This window comes from Colossoma macropomum, unplaced genomic scaffold (assembly GCF_904425465.1).
Source record: "Colossoma macropomum unplaced genomic scaffold, Colossoma_macropomum, whole genome shotgun sequence".
In the NCBI taxonomy this organism is placed as follows: Eukaryota; Metazoa; Chordata; class Actinopteri; order Characiformes; family Serrasalmidae; genus Colossoma; species Colossoma macropomum.
This window is the reverse complement of record NW_023494790.1, coordinates 32,478,289-32,499,256: the sequence shown is the minus strand read 5'-3', so window position 1 is coordinate 32,499,256 and position 20,968 is coordinate 32,478,289. Positions and strand designations below refer to the sequence as shown.

At 39.2% G+C, this 20,968-nt stretch overlaps 1 protein-coding gene across 1 annotated transcript in view; it reads left to right on the top strand.

Moving 5' to 3' along the window:
• The first annotated feature begins 1,109 nt into the window (after positions 1-1,109).
• LOC118809636 (synaptic vesicle membrane protein VAT-1 homolog) overlaps positions 1,110-20,968 on the top strand; it is a 33,422-nt gene continuing 13,563 nt past the window's right edge. The window contains exons 1-2 of the mRNA XM_036573112.1: positions 1,110-1,740; positions 10,937-11,144. Coding sequence (XP_036429005.1) covers positions 1,294-1,740; positions 10,937-11,144 — 655 coding nt within the window. The 5' untranslated portion in view covers positions 1,110-1,293. The remainder of the gene's footprint in view (positions 1,741-10,936; positions 11,145-20,968) is intronic.

Genomic DNA, 20,968 nt, shown 5'->3' with positions numbered 1-20,968 from the left:
ACAAAGAAAGCTGCTGGTGTTCTCAGAATTATGGACTGACCACTCCAGACCTCAACATCACTGAATGCCATTGGGATTGCTTGGATCATGAGAAACAGAAAATGCAAAACCAACTTCCAAGACTGAACTTTGGAGGTGTGGAAATAAGTCCCTGCAGACTTCTCTGAAAAACTGAATGAGTTTCCTGAAAAGAATGGAAGATGGAAGCTGTGATAAAGGTAGGTGGACACACTAAATACTGAAAATAAAGTGGGCTGTGTAAAAATGTTCTGTTTAATAAGTGTTCTCCGCTTTTTCTATACTCCGGTTTCCGGACTATAGAAAATTGGACATGCTAAATTGCCCCTAGGTGTGAGTGAGTGTGAATGTATGTCTGTCAGTCTGCCCTGCTATGGACTGGTCACCTGTCCAGGGTGCATCCTGCCTTCCACCTAATGACAGCTGGGATAGGCTGCAGCACCCCCCGCCCCCCAGAAGGATAAGTGGCTTAGAAGATGTGTATGTGTGTGTGTGTGTGTGTGTGTGTGTGTGTGTGTACTTTTTCTATGTTTTTCCTGACACCAAAAAATGAATAATTAGCCATTTTGACTGGAAATCAAATAAACAAAAGGGTGATCTCTGATTTTGCACAGCACCATAGATATTTTCCCCTCTCCAAATGATAACGTCTTGTGTAAAAATTATTTTTAAATGATTTAAATAAAGATGTAGTGGCTTTGGTAAAAAGCAGTTGTTTTGTTTCCTTCTAAAAAATAATAAAAGAATCAGAATAATTTCCTCTGTTCATGTAATCTCATCTTGTTAAGAAAAAGAAAAAACAAAAAAGTGTTTCCTGTTTGGTTAAGAATAATGGTTCTGTTTTCCTAACAATAACTAAATTAATCTACATTACATGTGAAAAATAACGATAATGTAAGTATGTTAAATAAATTATTAATTAAAGTAAAAAAAATAAAACACGAAATCTGCTGTTTGGCAAAGGATTTTTAATTCAAAGCTTCCCAGGAAAATCCCCTAAAACTCCAGTCTCCAGGATTTCCGTCTCTCCCGCAGTCCGCTCAGCCAATGAGGAGCCGCCTTTGGCAGCGCGCGGACCTGCTGCTCTCACATCTGGCCAGAGCGCTCGAGCCTCCGCGTCTCCCAGCAACGGCGCTCCTCGCTTCTCCCTCCGATTCCAGCCTCTAACTTCTCTAATTTCCAGTTTACGCGTATTTAAACTCCGCTTTCTGGAATTAAACCCGAGTTTGTTCCGTTTTATTTCCTCCGCGTTGCCTTCATATTCGTGCCGTTAGTATGTCCGCTGAAGACGCAGCAGCAGCAGCCCAGCAGCCGCTGGCTGAGGAGCGGGCGGAGGTGGAGCCGCAGGCCGCGGATCAGGCACCCGAACCCGCCCAAGAGCAGAAGAGCGAGTCGGTGTCCGAGACGGCGCCGGAAGACAAGGCGCCGGAGGTGAAAGAGGAGGAAAAGAAGGAAGAAAAGGAGGAGGATACGTTCACGTACCGCGCCCTGGTGCTAACGGGCTACGGCGGCTATGACAAAGTGAAGCTCCAGCTGAAGAAAGGCCTCCCGAGCCCCGGGGAAGGGGAAGTGCGGGTTCGAGTGAAGGCCTGCGGGCTAAACTTCGCCGAGCTGCTCGGCAGGCAGGGCCTCTATGAGCGGCTACCGTCTCCACCCGTCACCCCGGGGATGGAGTGCTCGGGGGTGGTCGAGGCTGTGGGAGAGGGAGTGCAGGACCGGCAGGTGAGTGTGGAGCACAGCCAGGATGGAGGGGCTCTGGCGGGTGGGCTGGTGGGAGGATGGGGGGCTGGGAGTGCGCAGCAGAGTTGATGAATTCACATATCCAGTGTTTAAATCACCTCCTTGTTTTCACGCTCATTGTCTGCTTTATCAGCTCCACCTACCATATAGGAGCACTTTGTAGTCCATCTGCTTCTCTGCATACTTTATAGCCCCCTATCAGACACAGCAGTGCTGCTGGAGTTTTTAAACAGTGTCCACTCACTGTCCACTCTATTAGACGCTCCTACCTTGTCGGTCCACCTTGTAGATGTAAAGTCAGAGACGATAGCTCATCTGCTGCTGCACAGTTTGTGCTGGTCATCCTCTAGTCCTTCATCAGTGGTGACAGGACGCTGTTGGCTGGATATTTTTGGTGGATTATTCTCAGTCCAGCAGCACTGCTGTGTCTGATCCACTCATACCAGCACAGCACCACCACCACGTCAGTCTCACTGCATTGCTGAGAATGATCCACCACCCAAATAGTACCTACTCTGTGGTGGTCCTGTGGGGGTCCTGACCATTGAAGAACAGAGTAAAAGGGGGCTAACAAAGTATGTAAACAGATGGACTACAGTCTGTAATTGTAAAACAACAAAACCCACCTGTATGGTCAGTGGAGCTGATAAAATGGACAATGAGTGTAGAAACAAAGAGGTGGTCTTAATGTTATGGCTGACCACTGTATATAGTATTAACATTAATTAACATCAATAGATCTTAATACTTAGAATAAGGCCCAGCCCTTATATATCTGATGTATGTTGAATGAATATGTCAAATGAACTCTTCAGTTTGGACACCTATAGTGTTGTATTAACATATATAGGTAGCTGGACATATATAAACTCTTTAATTCGGCTGTATATGCTTATAGGCTTGCTTTTAAATAAAAAGCCAGTTCTTATGAACGATTGATGTGGTATAGGAGAATCAGATAAACAGAGCTGACTAATCCTCAGTAATCATATTTAACGGGCACTGGGCTCTGGGGAGGGACTGCATGGGCGAGGTTTGCATTCAGAGAACATCAATAGGAGCCAGCAGCTCCTTTTCATAGGCCGTGCCTTAATAGATCTTAATACCATCTCCTTTCTCCAGCATGTTCTTCAGTATTCTTTGTAAATGTGTTGGGTAAGAGGGTTTCATTTAAGGCCTCGTCTGTCATCTCCAAAATTTTTATGGACTAATTATAGACGTTTATAGAATGAACACCCATAGCAGCTTACTGGAATATGTTGTCTCCAGCTGTATGGTGATTCACTTAGGCATATGTATAGAATTTGAATGGAAGCTTAATTCATTTAGCTCCTATTTGACAGTGTTCCATTTTATGATGCTAATAACAACAATAATAATAATAATTTGTATGGCACACTGTCATAATAGAGCAATCTTAAGGCTTTTTTGTAAGTCTAGTCTCGCAGAAAGTGCCGAAGTTTGAACTTTCAACACAAACTCCCACAATGTCTACTTTATATCCAGACAGATATGGTATATTATGGGTTACGCAGCTCGGTTACGGAATATTACAGGTTAGTCTGCTTTGTTCCGGCATATTATGGGTTACTTACTCAGTTACCATATATAATCTCTTATAATATATAGTATATAATATAAAATTATGCAGTATCCCGCTTGGCCACCATATTACAGGTTAGGCCATTTGGTTATGTCAAGTTACTTGTTACACTTCTTGACTGTGCCATATTACTTGTTATGGTTAGGTTATATTATGTATTACAATGTTTGGTTATGCTATATCACATGTAATATCGCTCGGTTACATCATATTACAGTTTGCGCTGTTATTCGATGTTACAGGTTATACTGCTTAGTCATGCCATACTACTTAGTGCAATGCTCAGTGCCATATTATGGGTGTCACTACTTGATTATATCATATTATTCAGTACACTGTTCGGTTAGCCATATTACAGGTTATTCCACTTGATTATACCACATTACCACTTATACTGCCTGGTTACATTATATTAAATTACATTATATTACATTATGTTACAGGTTACACAACTCAGTTAGGCCATATTACTTGTTACAGTTTCTGGTTACGTCATATTGCAGGTTGTGCCGCTTGGTTTTACAACCCCATTTCCGAAAAGGTTGGGACGCTGTGAAAAATGTAAATAAAAATAAAATGCAATTATGTGCGAATCATTTAAACGATAATTGAAAATAAGGACAAACTGAGAAATTTTATTGTTTTTTGAAAAATATTTTGCCCATTTTGAATTTGATGCCAACAAGACGTTCCAAAAAAGTTGGGACACGGGCAACAAATGGCTGGTAAAGTTGTGTAATGCAAAAGAAATACCTGGTGGTTGATTGACAACAGGTCAGTAACATGATTGGGTATAAAACAGCATCCCAGAGAGTCTGAGAACAATGCGAAGAACGTTTGGTTTTCCTCATCTAAAGTACATAATAACATTAAAAGATTCAGAGAATCTACAGAAAACTCCAGATGCAAGGAACAAGACCAAAAAACAGTATTTGCTGGCCGTGATCTTTGGGCCTTTGGGCAGCACAGCATTAAAAACAGGTATGATTCTGTAGTGAAAATCACTGCATGGGCTCAGAAACACTTCTGAAAACCACTGCCTGTGAAAACAGTTTGTCGCTGCATCAACAAATGCAAGTTAAAACTCTAAAATGCAAAGAAGAAACCCTATATAAACAGGATCCAGAAACACCGCCGCCTTCTCTAACCACTCAGCTTGTTATCAGTGCACAGTTCTAAAGCCAGGTATAGGGGTGCATTAGTGCACATGGCGAGGGTGATGTGCACATCTGTGAAGGCACCATTATTGCTGAATGATATATACATGTTTTGGCAACATATGCTGCCATCCAGACGACGTCTTTTTCAGGGAAGGCCTTGATTATTTCAGCAAGACGATGCCAAACCACATTCTGCATGTATTACACCAGCATTGCTCCATATTAAAAGAGTCCAGGTGCTAAACTGGCCTGCCTGCAGTCCAGTCCTGTCACCACTGAAAGCGTTTGGCACATTATGAAGTGAAAAATATGACAAAGGAGACCCTGAACTGTTAAGAAAAAAAGGGAAAACAATTTCACTTTCAAAACTACAGCAGTGTCTCCTCAGTTCCCAGACGCTTACAGAGTGTTGTCAAAAGAAGAGGTGATGAAACACAGTGGTAAACATGTGTTGTTGGTATCAAATTCAAAATAGGCATATATTTGTCAAAAAATAACACAATTTCTCAGTTTCAACATTTGATTTGTTGTCTTTGTACTATTTTCAATTAAATAAAGGGTTTAAATAATTTGCACATCATTGAATTTTGTTTTTATTTATATTTTGCACAGCGTCCCAACTTTTTTGGTAATGGAGTTGTACTGTATTACCAGTTATATGGTGTCGTTACATCTTATTATGGGTTACACCACTCAGTTGTGCCATATTACTTGTTACGGTGCTCAGTTACACCCTATTACAGGTTGTGCCACTTATACTATGTTACCAGTTACACCGTATTACTTATTACGCTTCCATGTTATGCCACTTGGTTATACTGTATTACTCGTAATGCCACCTGGTGACATCATATTACACTCAGTTATGCCATAGTACTTGTTAAGATGCTACAGGTTACACCTCATGGTTATACTAAATTGTTGCTTATATCGCCTGGTTGCGTCATATTACGGGTTACACAACTCGGTTACGCCATATTGCTTGGATACCAGTCACAGCTCGTTCATACCGTAGGGCTGATATTGAGGAAGCAGGGCCTCCCATCTATGGCAGACCCTCCCATGACATCCCATTATCTGCCTTATGACACCTGTTGCCATGGCGACAGAAAGTCGGAGAGGAAATGGGAGAGACGATGAAGCTGAGGCAAAGAGTCTCCTGATAGAAACAGGCATTTGGAGCGCTGACACCTGTTGCTGACCGAAAGGCAGGGACTCTCGCGATACTAAATCACAGATTTTGAGGAATTGAGGAATGTCCTGCACAGAAACATGAACCCTAGTTTATGATATTGATTTATTTTTTGACCTTATCCATATATAAAACATTTTTAATCATTTTGATCGATCACTCAATGTCACACTGCGCTCTTTCTCCCTCTCTCTCTCCCCCCATTACTCAGTGTGTGTGAGTGAGCACAGCCCAGTCCCATATGAGCATAATTATCCTCCTTTGTCTAACATTGTCAGTTTGGTATTTCCTATCCCGCCCCTACACACACACACACACAACTGCACACGCACTGAGCGCCGTCACACTCAAAATCGCTATCCGCGCACGTCACGTTCCCGAGGATTTTGGACGCCCTACCTCTGTCTCTCTCTCTCTCTCTCTCTCTCTCTCTCTCTCTGCTCGTTTCTTTGCAAGAGCCGCAGTAGATCACAGTGTCATGAAAGATCTGCACAAACAAAAACACAGTGGGCCGAAAAACAAAATAACAAAAACACACTGCAGTGCAGCCTTGGCTTTGCTTCGCTATGGTCATGTTTGTCTTGGCCTTTGGAGCGGTCTCTGTATCGTCCAGCCCTGATCTGAGGCCGCTGCAGCTGTTTCTGTGATTACGGGTACAGTTCTAATGGGGTTAGCCTCGATTCCAGTCAGTCTGCATTCATCTGGATACGGTAAAATATTATTGAGTAATGGATCTGGCCCCTGGAAATGGTGGTAGAAGCTTGAATAAGCAGCAAATCCTGCTGCATTGAGCCATCGAGGCTATTTTTACAACTTAAATATGGCGTTTCTTTGCATTTCAGTGCACGTTTTCAGTTTATTTTATGAGTTTAACAAAAAATAAAATATAAAATGTGGCGTTACTTTGGCACAGGCCACATGTGATGTTTTGTTTTTTTCTAGTATGTTAAAATCAGTAAATAAGCAGCAAGTTGCTTATTTTCATGTAGATAAGCAATAGAATATGTCATTTGAACAGGGGCGCCAGGGTGCTTTTGTCCATGTTTATAGATAACAGTGTGTCATACAGCGTCAGAAACCACACAGGCAAGTCTGATAGAGATTACTTAACAAGTTGACACAGATTGAGGCAATAAGCCACATTAGTCCGCATTATGCTAATTGGTGATCATAAGCTTCCATTACTTGTTAGCTACATTATACTCATAGCGTCAGTGCAAAACTAGAGAAGCGAACTTTCATCCCCAAACATGTCTTGGCTGATCGACTACGTTTGGACTGAGGGAGAAAACTGTGTAAATTAGATTTTTGGCTGAACTATCGCTTTAAGGTCGCTGGGACTGAACAGCAAACGTTGAAGAACAGTTTCCCATTGGCAGCTAACAGAGGAGGACGGGGTTTCCTCGCTTTGTGTGCTGCTTAAGAGAGGGAAGAGGAGAAGAAAGCAATGCTGGTGGGAAGGAGGGCTGCTGATGGATGGGTAACGAGAAGGAAGGGAGAAGAGAGAGAGGGAGGGAGAGAGAGAGAGACTGTGCGGGTTAGTGGGAGGTGGCTGCACTCTTGCCGTTCAATCTGCCTCTCCACTTTTTCCTACTCAGAGGCTTTGGCCTGCGTTTTTTGTGAGTTTTTGTATATTTTTGAGACGTTGAAATTATTTTGTAAAGGGCTTTTACAAAGAAATGCTCCATGTTTTGCTTTTTTAAAACTTCAAGAGCTAAATCATTTCTTGTTGGTTACTGAGGTGAAGGTTAGTGTCAGATTATAAAGCATATTATTACTACTAATAGATGCTTACATACATGCTGCTGTCGGAACAAAACCTCATCTCCAAAATGGTAACTTTACAGGAGAAAGAAAAAACATACTTTACTTTTAATGTAAGTCAATGGAACCAGACTTTTTTCCATGTCATTTTGGGTCATTTCTTTTGGTCTATTCATCACGAAATTTACACACAACATACAGGCCAACAGGCATCTTCAAATTTTGTCAAAAACTGAAAAACGACAAAAATGCTGATACAAGGTTTTGTTTCCAAGAGCAGCGATATATAATAGATATAGGGCATATTACACCTTTTCATTTATTTAACTTCCAGACAAAACAGCAATTAAGTATTAGAATTTCAGTTCCAGACAAATCAGAAGCCTCAACAATTAAATATAATATCAATTTGTTCTGTATTAATATGTCCACTCTTTATCTTTATTACAGCTTCCATTCTTTTCAGGAGACTCACTTTCAGTTTTTTAAAGAAATCTGCAGCCACACCTCCAAAGTTCAATCTTAGAAGTTGGTTACATTTTCTGCTTCTCACAATCCAAAATAATCCCAAATTACAAATTTAGATTTATCAGTCCATAAAACCTTACTCCAAATCTCAAATGTCCAGTTTTGGTGTTCTTGTGCAAATTTTTGTATCTGTTTCCTTTTCTCATTAATGGCTTCTTAACAGCTACACATCCTTTCAGTCTCATAGCTCTGAGTCGTCTTCTCACAGTGGAAGGATGGACAGAAGCACCTGTGGATGTTTTCAGATCTGAAGCTGCTTGATTTTCTCCTCTCTCTCCAAGACGAAAGCTTTAAGTGCTGTTTACCTGATGGTGGTAGTTTCGGTGGTCTACCAGTGTCTTGCAGGCAGTTGTTAGGAGTCTCATTTTATCTCTAACTTTCAACAATGTTTTCGACTTTTCTTTTGGACACTGTTTAGTTATTTTCCTCTTTTGTATTCAAGTGGATTATCTTATATCAAATCTCACAGTGAATATCTTGGCTGTTTTAACAGGAAATAAAAAAATGCAAAGAAACATAAATGCAGTGAAAACAACATGCACTTCCTCTTTTTAAAATGTTGATATTTTGTTAGCTAATTTGAAGAAAAAAGTTTGCTCTCAGATTTCTCCTCAAACCCCATAACGTGAATTTGTTAAATATCATTAATCAGGTATTGGATAATAACTACAGTACATGCTGCACTGCCACAAGGGAAAAACAGAAACACTGACCTTTATAAACTAGTACTTGGGTTTATATTATTATAATTACAGTATTAAAGTTATTAGTATTCAATGTAACATTACTTTTTTTCTAAACAAATATGTGCTTATGTTCAGATAAATAGCTTTTTCAATCTAGTTTTCACAAGTGGGACATATTATAATTTATTACTTATAGATACATGCATGAACCTGGAACCTGGCAATGTAGTATTTTATCGTTATTGTGATAAGGCTTGTTAAATTGGGTTTAATCCAGTACAGGATGTGGAAAGTTGAATAAAAACCATTATACCAAGGATTTTTAAATGTGGCACTAATAATGCATTGTGCCTGGTTGTCAAAATATCATTCACTATTGTATATGGGCTCTCAGGAGCTGTCCTAAAATGGTTCAGTTCATATCTGCAAGGAAGGGACTACTTTGTGGAAATTGAAAATAATATTGACCTGAGAGAGTGCCAGTGAACTGTGGTGTGCCACAGGGTTAAATTCTTGGGCCACTCTTATTTAATTTATACATGCTGCCTCTTGGCCAAATACTACAAGACTATGGGATATCGTACCACAGCTATGCAGATGATATTTAGATCTACAGGGTACTTATCTGATCTGCTGCAGCGATATGAGCCAAGCAGAACTCTAGTCCTGCCAAAGGTGAAGGTGAAGCGTTTAGCTACTATGCTGCTCTTAAATGGAACCGGTTGACAGAGAGCGTTTGAAAGGGCTGCAAACACCAGACACTTTTAAATCCAGACTTAAAACGTGCCTATTTGAGCAGGTTTCCGCTCAGTTTAAAACACTGTTAACTCTTCTAGTCCTTCTCTGTAACGACACTTTATTATCCTAATTTAATTTCTAATTTGGTTTTCAATTTAAAGTAGTTCTCTTTTTAAATCTATTGTTTCAATCATGTTTATTTCTACTCTCCTTTACTTTTTAAATGACTCTGTATTTTCTCATTTGCAAGACACTTTAAATGACAGCCATGTATGAAAGGTGCTACATAAATAAACTTGCCTATATCACGAAATATATGACAATATGATTGTGACAGTATGATTTTGGCCATATCACCCACCCCTATTCCTGAGAAAAGTTTTTGCGTGCGCTTTTGGCTGATGTTGAGTGTTTAAAGGAAGCACATGGTCTGAAGCATTGGGCTCAGTAGTCTGTTGGCTGTTGGTCCCAGTCCCAGTAGAGGCGTTAGGGGAAGTGATTATAGACATAGTCACCTGTGACCTGTGAACAAAACACATTTCGAGAAAAACTGTTCCTCTGCAGTGCACACTCAGCTCTGATGGAGCGCCTTCACACAGAGCAGTAAACACACTTTCTCTCCGCCTTTCTCTTTGTAATTCCCTTCCGGCATTGTTTGTTTCATTTGTCATCTCGGGGACGTGACACAAAAGGCATCTCGACGAAAAAGACAATGTGGGATTGTAAAAGGGATAAACAGTTTTCGCACGCAAACACATGAACCGTACAATTTTTTTTTTTAATTAAGGGGCGGGGGGGTCAGGCATCAACACCTCCCCACCCATCACACGCTCACTCACTTATTTGGTTACATTCAAATCAGCACAGAATTACACCAACCAATCAAAATGGATCAAGACCATTTTCCAACCTCTCTCTCTAACCCTTAGAATTAAACAGGCTGTTTTTTGTTATTGAGACTTTAAGACTGATATATGTAAATGAGCTCTGTTCTGATTGGCTGCCCTGTATTGCGCCACATTCAAAAAGCAGTTCAAGCTGAAACACTCTTTATAACTTCGCTGTGAATGGAAGCTGCTGTGCACTGAATTGGGTGATAATGGGATGTAAATGTGTTTCATGACGCTAAAAAACATTGAGCTAAAAGCAGCTAAAGTTCCATACAGTTATATGCAAACGTTTATTTGCTGAATTTATCAAATAGGCAAAAAGGCATAAAATATAGCATAAAATAAATGTTATGCACATTTATTATTTTAGATTTTATTCTCTTCCAACATGTTAAACTCAGCAAATAAACAGAAACTGTGCACTTTTGAAGAAAAATGCCCCTCTGTAGAGGATGTGTCAACTTATTTTACCTTTAAAAATCAACAAAACTTTAAACATTCATGTTTACCTGCAACAGAAACTCATTCCAAAACTTCTGTGAGATAGATATGAACTTTATATAGTGAGTGTGTAATGAAATGTTTAAAAAAGCATAAAACACCATGTTCCTCTGCAGGTTGGAGACAGTGTGTTGGTCCTGGGTAGGTGTGGCCTGTGGCAGGAAGTGGTCGTGGTCAAGGCTGACCACAGCTTCCTCATGCCAGATGGAATGAGCTACGAGGAGGCCGCCGCTCTGCCCATAAACTACATCACTGCTTACATGATGCTGTTCGAAATGGGCAACATCAGACCCAATAAAAGTGTCCTGATTCATATGGCAGCAGGTAAGAACACAATTACACACAATTTGTTTTTATATCATGTCAGGATCTGGCATCATACATAATATATGTCATATGTAATAATAATATGCCATATGTACATATGAAGTGTTTAATTCCAAAATGCATTACTGACCACTTTTAAGAATTTTCTTTAAGAAATATAAATGCTACATTATGATTAATACCACCTGAATTTCATTTTTTTTATTATATATCAGCTATTATTCTTTTCAAAAACTTGTTATATCCAAAATTGTTACAATATTGTTACATATTGGATACAGAGGATTTGGTAGTGAAACTCTTCATACATTCACATAATTAGAAACTTAAATATGGCATTTTTAGTTTTAGAGCACAATTTGAAATTATTTGCTGAGTTTAACCTAACCAGCCCCCCCAGCGTATCCTTCTGGGTCGTGGGGGGAGCTGGAGACTATCCCAGCAGTCAATGGACGTAAGGCAGAAAACACCCTGGACAGGTCGCCAGTCCATTGCAGTGCAGACGGACTGACATATACATTCACACACACACTCACACCTAGGGGCAGTTTAGCTTGTCCAATCGGCCTGACCACATGTCTTTGGCCTGTGGGAAGAAACTGGAGCACCCGGAGGAAACCCACACAGACGCGGGGAGAACATGCAAACTCCACACAGAAAGGAGACTGGTTTCCCGGCCGGGAATCGGACCCAGGCCCTTCTATGAAATAATGCGCTATAACTTTTGCAAAGGCCACATTTTATGTTTCATGTATTTATACAATATGATCAATTTAGCAAATAAACTAAAATCAAATGATTCTTCCTTAAAATGTGCAGAGGTTTTGCATCCGACTATATATAACAAGAATATGTGCCATATGGAATATATAAGAAGAATCAAGAAGAATCAGTGCAGTCCAGACTGTTTTCGCATGAGTCACAATAGTACTTATAGTCAAAATGTATAACAGTCATTAGCTTAATGCTAGCTTACATGGGAATTCCCATTGACGGGCTAGTGGAAATTAGCATTATGTTGGCAGTAGAAATTTGATTTTAAAAATGCCACTTATAAAGTTAAATTAGAAACAGTTTCTGGTTACGTTTTTTAACTGTTTTTATCATCCCTGGAACAATGTGACTGGTGAGCACAACTAAGGCATGCTTAAAGCAGATTTAAATCCCATCTATTAGAGTTTTGGTCACATATTTATCTTCTCAACATGAAAAGCACATGTACAACAACTTACACAACCCAAGAAGAATCTGTATAATTCAGACAGTTTTTTGCATGAGTCACAATAGTACACATAGGTCTCTTTTCCACTGCAGGGCCAAACGGTTCTGAGCACGGTTTCCCATTTATGTTGGTATTTTGCCACCATAAGTTCAGTTCGCTAACATGGATGCCAAATAAATGAAAGCAGTGTACAATTTTAAATCCATCATTCAATAAACATCAAAGTTTCAATCTAACACCAATTTCTAAATGTTAAACAGTGCTGCTAACCAGGAGAGAGTAGCTGATTAGTATTAGCTTAGCTAGCATGCTGCCGGATCTGCTTACACAGAACAGGTTCGATTCTGACTAACAAACGCTTGACTGACACAAGTTTGGATGATAATAACTCAACTCTGAGGAAGCCAAGTCGAGCGGCTTGTGTTACAAAGACAGAAAACTCAAATAAAGCTTGTTCTGTGGTGTTTGGAGCTGTAGCTAATGCTAGCTGGCGCCTCTCTCCTTAGCTAATGAGATTCAAACACCTCAGAACGGTCTGATTCAACTAACAGATGCTCTGCTATCACAAATATAGATGATAAAAACTTATAATAGTGAGAGAAAAGTCAGCTGACTGGTGTTGGTGTGATAAAAAGCCGAAATCGAACCTGTTCTGTCGTGATTTAAGCTATAGACTGCTAGGCTAAGCTAATGTGAGCATAGGTTGCCGCCTACTGCAGTGCAGGCTCGGTTTCAGTAACTGACACTTAATAACACCAGTTCAGGCGATAAAGAATCTGAGAGCGCGCTGAGAGACTGGTGTCGGAGGGACAGACAGAATTAATGGTGGGTGGTGTGTGTATGGTTATTAGCCTGTTAGCAGTTAGCCACTCTTTTGTATAGTTTTTTTCTGTATTTCCTGTTTCTGGTTTAACAGAACAGCAGATGGAAACCCTAACCAGTCTGATGAGTCTGGACTAGCGCAGAACGGAACAGTAAGGCCCTGAGAACCATTTGGCTCTACAGTGGAAAAGAAGCCAAAGTTAAAATATACTCTTCAGTTCTCAGTTCTTATGGACACTAAGCTGCCGTGGTTTAAGTTCATCACAACCATGAACACGTTTACAATGATCGTCCATTTCAGCCTGGACAGCTTTTTGCAGTTGGCAAAATACAGAACAGCCAATCAAAACAGAGATCAGTCTTAAAGGCACAGCAACAAAAGCAGTTTAGTTGAAAGGTATAAAGAAAATTATAGTGAATTATGACTGTGGTACCTAGAACCGCACAAATGTTATAAGTGAACCTTAAGGAGGACCAAATACAAAGTGGTAATGGGTAAAGGTTAATGGAGTTTGGCATTTGGTTAAGGTCAGGTGACAAGCTGGGGTTAGCTGTAAGTTTAGTTAGCTAAAAGGACTGACATCTAGTAATACTGTAAAGTAAGGATGCTTACCATGCTAGCTAGCTAGGATAGTCTGCTAGCAGGGAGAGTGTGTTTGTGTCTGGTAATGGCCCAATTATGAATCTTTACAATAATTTATACAACAATTAGCTCCGGCCACGCAAGCTGATTGGTTGAGAAACGTTCTAACCATACTGATATTTTGCCATAACAGCACAGTTTTTTCAAAAACACTGTATCACTCCACTGAGACGCCGTTGCTAAGCAACGACTTTGACAGCTGTAGGAGATGCTCAAGCCATTTCAGTGTTTTTACTTCTTACTTTGCCACAAACAGAAAATGGACACTTTTAGAATCACATTTGACCGACAGCCAATTTGGTCAGACTCTGAAAATGAGACTACACTAAATTCCCAAACTGTCATCACCACTGAGCAGCTTTTCAGTTGGCAGCTGTGACAACCTAAACAACCTGGAATTAGCCAGAAATTAATGGAATACCATTCGCCAAACAAAATGGGCTGTAAAATGCTTTACAGACTGGCTGGAACAAAACAACATTAAGACTGATCTAGTAAAAATTGACAAAACTGAGCTAAACCTGATATTGCGGTAGTTTTATGGCTCAGTCCGTACTTCAGAGGGCGAGGCTTACAGCAGACTGTGCAGCGAGTTAGCGGAGTTCGTTACTCTGACGTAGCAACAACCTGCTTCTTAAGGAACTATAATTTGGTGGAAGGAACTGCGAACATTAAAACATATTAAACGCTGTGTTCACAGCCCAGTTTATTAATTTCTTACTTTATTTATTTAACTGTTGTATAAAAGCAATAGAACACTCAAGGTTGTGTGTTATCGCAACCAAATCACAGCCGTGATGTTATTTCGCGATAACACACTCCCTCTCAGGTTCTATTGCTTAGATATCAACATATGGTAGCTATGTCCATTTGTTGATAAGTAATATCCACTACATGCTTACATTACTGACCACAGAAAGCCTATGGGGAAGGAAAGTAAACAAAAGCTGAATAGATCACTGAATAGATGTTGATGTTTTCTCTGGGTGGCGGTCACATTTGGTATTTTTGCTTGTGTGTGTTCATATATCTCTGTGTTTGAGTGTCCGTCTGCAGCGCTAGGCCTCTGGTTTCCACCAGAGAGTGGTGTGTTTTTGCCACATTTCCGTTTGTCTTGGCCGGCGGATCTAGGTCAGCCCCTCATTCTTCGGCGGAGACGTAGAACCCTCGGCTTCGGCTTTAGCTCTGAAACCACAGGATCCTCAAACATCCACATGAGTTATAGAGGCAGTCCAGCCTCTGCCTGGAGCAGGCTCTATCCGCTAAGAACTGCTACGAGGAATTAGCGCTGTAATTTATGCAGATGTTGTGCTCGTGCTTCACTACGTCAGATACTGAGGGCCATCCAGCTTGAGAGCTTTATGGACCTTGATGACATGGCTGTGTTTAAATATTTTGGTGAAATGTTTTTATGTGCTCTGGGATGAATTTACTCAAACTTTTTACGACATTCAAAATTGCTATACTCCTTTTTTTTCTTTTTTTAAGCTTGTGATTGGTCAGTTTGTGAGTAGCATGGCCAAAATAAAGATCATGCCTCTGAAATTGTTTGCGTCAATGCCACTGCCATCCACAGCTGGACAAGCTGTCAGTAGGTGGGAGAGATGTCTTAGTTTGTCTCTAATCATTCATGCAGTGGAATGCTAGCCAACATATTGTATATAGCGTTTAGCATCAAATCAAACTAAATCTATTTTTGCTATAATAATAAGTGGGTGGTAATAGGCTAGCAATGGAGGAACCATATGCTAGCTTTCCCCCTTCCAGGTTGTTTAACAACCTTCTGTTAAGGGAACTGCTTATGATTAACACTGAAGGAAAACTTTTCAGAATTCCAAAAAAGATGTTGTGAAGTCCAGAAGTCCAAAAAATGGTCTTAGTGCACTTACTTTTGCAGTGTTACCACAACTGCAAGTCTCGAGTCTCAAGTCTTTGAGGTGCAAGTAGGGGTCCAGTCTCAAGTGTCTGAGGTGCGAGTCTGAGTCAAGTCTTGAGCCTCTGAGGTGCAAGCGTGGGTCGAGTCTTGAGTCTCTGAGGTGCAAATCCGAGTCAAGTCTTGAGTCTCTTAGGTGCAAGTACGAGGCGAGTCTCGAGTTTCTGTGGTGCAAGTCCGAATCAGGTCGTGAGTCTGAGGTGGGAGTCTGTGGTTAACCCGAGTCTTTGATGTGTGAGTCAGAGGCAAGTCTCGAGTCTCTGAGGTACGAGTACGAGGCGAGTCTCGAGTTTCTGTGGTGCAAGTCCAAGTTGAGCCTTTGAGGTGCGAGTCTGAGTCTTGAGTGTCTTAGCTGTAAGTCTGAGTCTCTAAACTGCAAGTCAAATCTTGAGCCTCCAAAGTAATTTACTTCAGCACAACGTTTTCTTTTAATTTACTTCAATGCAACATTTGCCTTTAATTTAGCTGGGGAGACGGTTCCCTGGTTGAAATATGAACGGAATCGCTTGTAACACTCAGGATGGCTGCTGAAAGTCCTACCCTTCAATAAAAAGAGCCAGTTAATTTGCTGGTAAAGCCACAAGCGGGAAAAGGACTCCCTCATTGTGCTGTTCTGTGCATGCATAGGAGCCAAAACAACCTGAAAAAACACATTTCTTGAGCATTTTTTGAGCCAAATGGTTTTTCCTAATTCAAGTGCATCTGGAAATAACTGCTGAGAGGCCGCCGAGTGGACAGACCTTCCTATGAGGACTTGATGTAGTCTTTTTCAGCAGGTTTTCGCCTCTACGTGAAAACCCTCTTCCCAACAGATACACCATGACAGGACTCTGCAAAAATAAACACATTGTTCTTAAAGAATTGCAGACTTATTTTCCTGTTTCACAGGAAGTGATTTCATATCCCCGCTGACATTTATAATGGATGTGCTGAAATATTTTAAATATTTATAGAAACTTTCTGTTGGCTTGTGGATGTTGAGCATTGTAATGAAAGAGCATGTTTGCATGTTTTGCTCTCCAAAATGTGTTCGGGTGTCAAGTGAACAAGCAGTTAGCACAAAGGTTATTCAAAGGTGAGCAAGCCAAATATATGTATGTGACTCTGGAATATTCCTCTTATCCCAAGTGTACCCAAAATATAACACTGTTTCCAAAAAAGTTGGGACATTGTATAAAATGTAAATAACAATAGAATACATTATGTTTATTTAAGTAAACTCTGCATTTAATTGAAAATAGCATATTTTCAACATGTCAAATGTTGAAAATGTTGAAACTGAGAAATGTCGTTGTTTTTTTTGAAAAATATATGCCCATTTTGAATTTCATGCCAGCAACACATTCCAAAGAAGTTGGGACAGGGGCATGTTTACCACTGTGTTTCATCACCTCTTCTTTCTACAACACTCTTAACACTCTATAAGCATTTGGGAACTGAGGAGACCAATTGCTGTAGTTTTGAAAGTGAAATGTTTTCCCATTCTTGCTTTATATAGGATTTCAGCTGCTCAACAGTTCTGCACTGATAACAAACCGGGTGGCCTTTAGTTCAAAGGATGCAGTGTCCATGATTTCCAAAAAAAATTTCAAATTTTGAAACAGAACACTTTTCCACTTCGTCTCAGCCCAGTCTCAATGAGCTCAGGCCCAGAGAAGGCAGTGGCGTTTCTGGATCCTGTTTATATATGATTTCTTCTTTGCATGGTAGAGTTTTAACTCGCATTTGTGGATGCAGTGATGAACTGTTTTCCCAGACAGTGGTTTTCAGAAGTGTTCCTGAGCCCATGCAGTGATTTTCACTACAGAATCTTGTCTGTTTTTAATGCAGTGCCACCTGAGGTCCCGAAGATCACAGCCAGATAATATTGGTTTTTATCCTTGTCCCTTTTATACAGAGACTTCTCTGGATTCTCTGAAACATTTAATGATAATATGCACTGTAGATGATAAAATCCACAAGGGCTGGCATAAAATTCAAAATGGGCATATATTTAAAAAAAACAAACACATTTCTCTTTTCAACATTTGATATGTTGTAGATATATAGAGTTTAAATTATTTGCTCATTATTTAATTTTACAATTTGCACAGCATCCTAAATTTTTTGCAAAAGAGGTTGTATAACAAAGTCATCATTTTTAAGAAAATGAAAAATGAATCATCATTTAGAATGTAGTTGGGGAAGATTTCTGCAGTCTCAGAGTGACCAGTGTATCACAAGGGTAATTCTCTTTTAAAAAGGCCTTGATCTGACAGCTATGCTTTGGATGGACAGATTACCCCCATTGATTTCCCATGAAGCTATTTTCCCTGAGGCTTTTTAATCCTCATTAAATGGTTAGCCTGCCCTTAGTTAAGGTTCTCTCCAGCCCAGGGCTCTATGCTCAAAGCTTATAATGGCTAGCATATAATAGAAGCTATAGAGGCCTAGTTAGCATTGTTTTTTATGTTCTTTTCTGTTCTCCCATTATCTGCACCTCTAAATTATATATTATAACACAGTGTAATTTAATTTTAACTACAAACACACTGAAAAAGCCCATTCCTGTCTGATTATGCGAGAACAGCCAGTGCCATTACTGCTCTAATGGGATTATCGATGGAGAACATTTGTCCTGAATAAGTATATTGTATTGATCTGGAAGTGGGGAAAAAAGAAAGATACTGTAACTTATCTTCCACTGAGAGGCCTGATTTTTCCTTCATGCTTAACAAACGTTCACTCACAAGACATGCGTTCACAGCTCATCCATGAAGAACATGATCTTCTCAACTTCCCATCACATGCGAGGCACTGTGTCCATCTGCAGATTTTAAAACTGCTTGTGCATAGAAAACTACTAATATGATTAAGCGATGTGGTTTTGAATCAGCTGAATGTGCAGTGACTCAGCTATTAGTCACCTACTTACAGTAACGTGACTTAGCGTCTTTGGTCATTAGAGCTCTTTTGTTTTTGTAGTTTTGAATGTAAAGACATTTGAAACCAACTGGAATACTGACATTTACCTTTCAATAGTTGGGTTTGTCGCCATTTGTTCCATATTAGGTTCATTATTCTGGATATGATGTTAGTATTTGAAACATGAAAATGGCATTTTTCAATTATCTTAATATAGAAAAAGGATGTTTTCTTTAGAATTGATCAGAAAACAAATAAATTTGAACTGTAATTTGATAAAGCAATAAGCCACACTTGTTAAAAACCCTTTGCACAAGTTAAATCACTGTAAAACATGGCCTCGAGTGGCTTATTGTTTTCTAAAAATGGCAACAACATACAGTATGATGAAATGTTATGAAATGTGTTTAATAAAAAATTTTCAGTAAATAATGAAATGGCAAAAATATAGAAAAAGCGTATCACATTTTCACAGTACATGACACATATCATGTTATATTTCGACAACCCAAATGTTAAGAAGAGCCATTTTGTCCTTTCAGCAAAACTCCAACCACCTTGGGAGCCACAACATTTTATGTCCATTTTACTGTCTTGCCTGTAAATATGTCTCAGTATGTGCTAATGTGCTAGTGTAGGCTAATAATTATAATATAAACAAAAACACAGACTTACATTGCTCTGCTTTAAGCTTTAGCTCAGATATAGCTGCTTTTCTCGCATCTTCGGGAGGAAACTTTTCCGCAAATTAGAATAGTTTCTTGCAAAATGTCTCTCAACATTCGATTTTTTCATGAGACTGAAGTTGCTTCTCATTCACCAGCTTCTTGTTCAAAGTTTCCCATTCCACCTTAACTGGTGCCTGACGTGCCAGAATGTAACTGCTGCACCATTTAAGGTGGAACGGAAAAATTTTAACAGAAAAAATTGTACATATATATATATATATATATATATATATATATATATATATACACAGGGCAGCCAATCAGAACAGAGGTCAATTACATATATCAGTCTTAAAGGCACAGTAACAAAACCTCCTATTTAATATATACATATACAAGATATCTATATTATTTATTATGATAATGATATGATGATTTCACCCACTTGTATTACTGGTGTTCTTTGTACTGTGAAGATGCAGTGTTGTCGGTTCAGTGAGCTGCTAAGTCTGGGTGTGAAATCTCAGCTGATGTCAGTATGAGGCTGTTGTGTTGGTGCAGAGCTAAGCAGAGACTGACCGGACTCTGAGTGCTCTGAGTGCTTTCTCTGGTCAGTACTGGATGCTGAGTAATGCTCACGGGACTGTTTTGGATTTCAGCAGCTTTTTAGCTTCACTGACTCACTCTCCCTCACTCTCCCTCACTCTCCCTCACTCTCCCTCTCTTTCTCTTACCACAGCATTTCTTCATACTTTCTCTTTCTTTAGTGTAATAGATCCTCTTTCATATTTGTTTCTGCTGATATTAACTCTTTTCTGTACAATAAGACTGTTCAAAAGTGTGGAATCACTTCTCATATTCATAACTGTTGTATTTGCGTGCACAATAATAACTTATAAATGTAGATTGGAAATTGTAGATATTACAAACTAGATTCCAGAAGGCATTTGACGTTTTATTCCATATTTCAGGTAATTTGGAATAATGATTAATTATCATTAAATAATGTGTTGTAATTATATATTTACAGTCCTTTCTTGTGAAGTTATCAGAGATTTAATCACCACTTTTGAAATACATTCTGGTATTGATTTTTTCACAGTTATTAATTTTATTGGAACTTCATTCTTGATATTAGATTTATTATAATTTCATTCTGGACAAGAATTTTATTAGAACTTCATTCTGGACATTAATCGTATTAGAATTTCCTTCTGAATATTAATTTTAGTGGAACTTCATTCTGGATAGTAATCTTATTAGAATTTCCTTCTGGATATTCATTTTATTGTAATTTCTTTCTGGGTATTAATTTTAATTAGAACTTCAGCCTATATATTAATTTCATTATTACATTATTACTTCATTCAGTGTACTAGTTTTATTATGAATTTATTCTAGATGGTCCTTTTTTATAAATACATCTTGGATATTAATTCTATTACAACTTCATTCTGAATACATATATTTTTTATTTTTTCTTAAACTTTATGCTGCCTATTAATTTTATTAGAACTTCATTCTGGATATTAATGTTATTAAGGTTTAATTCTTAATATTTTATAGCATTATTTGAAATCTGAACAAATCTGGAATTTGGTACTATTTTACTTTTTCTTTCTAATTATT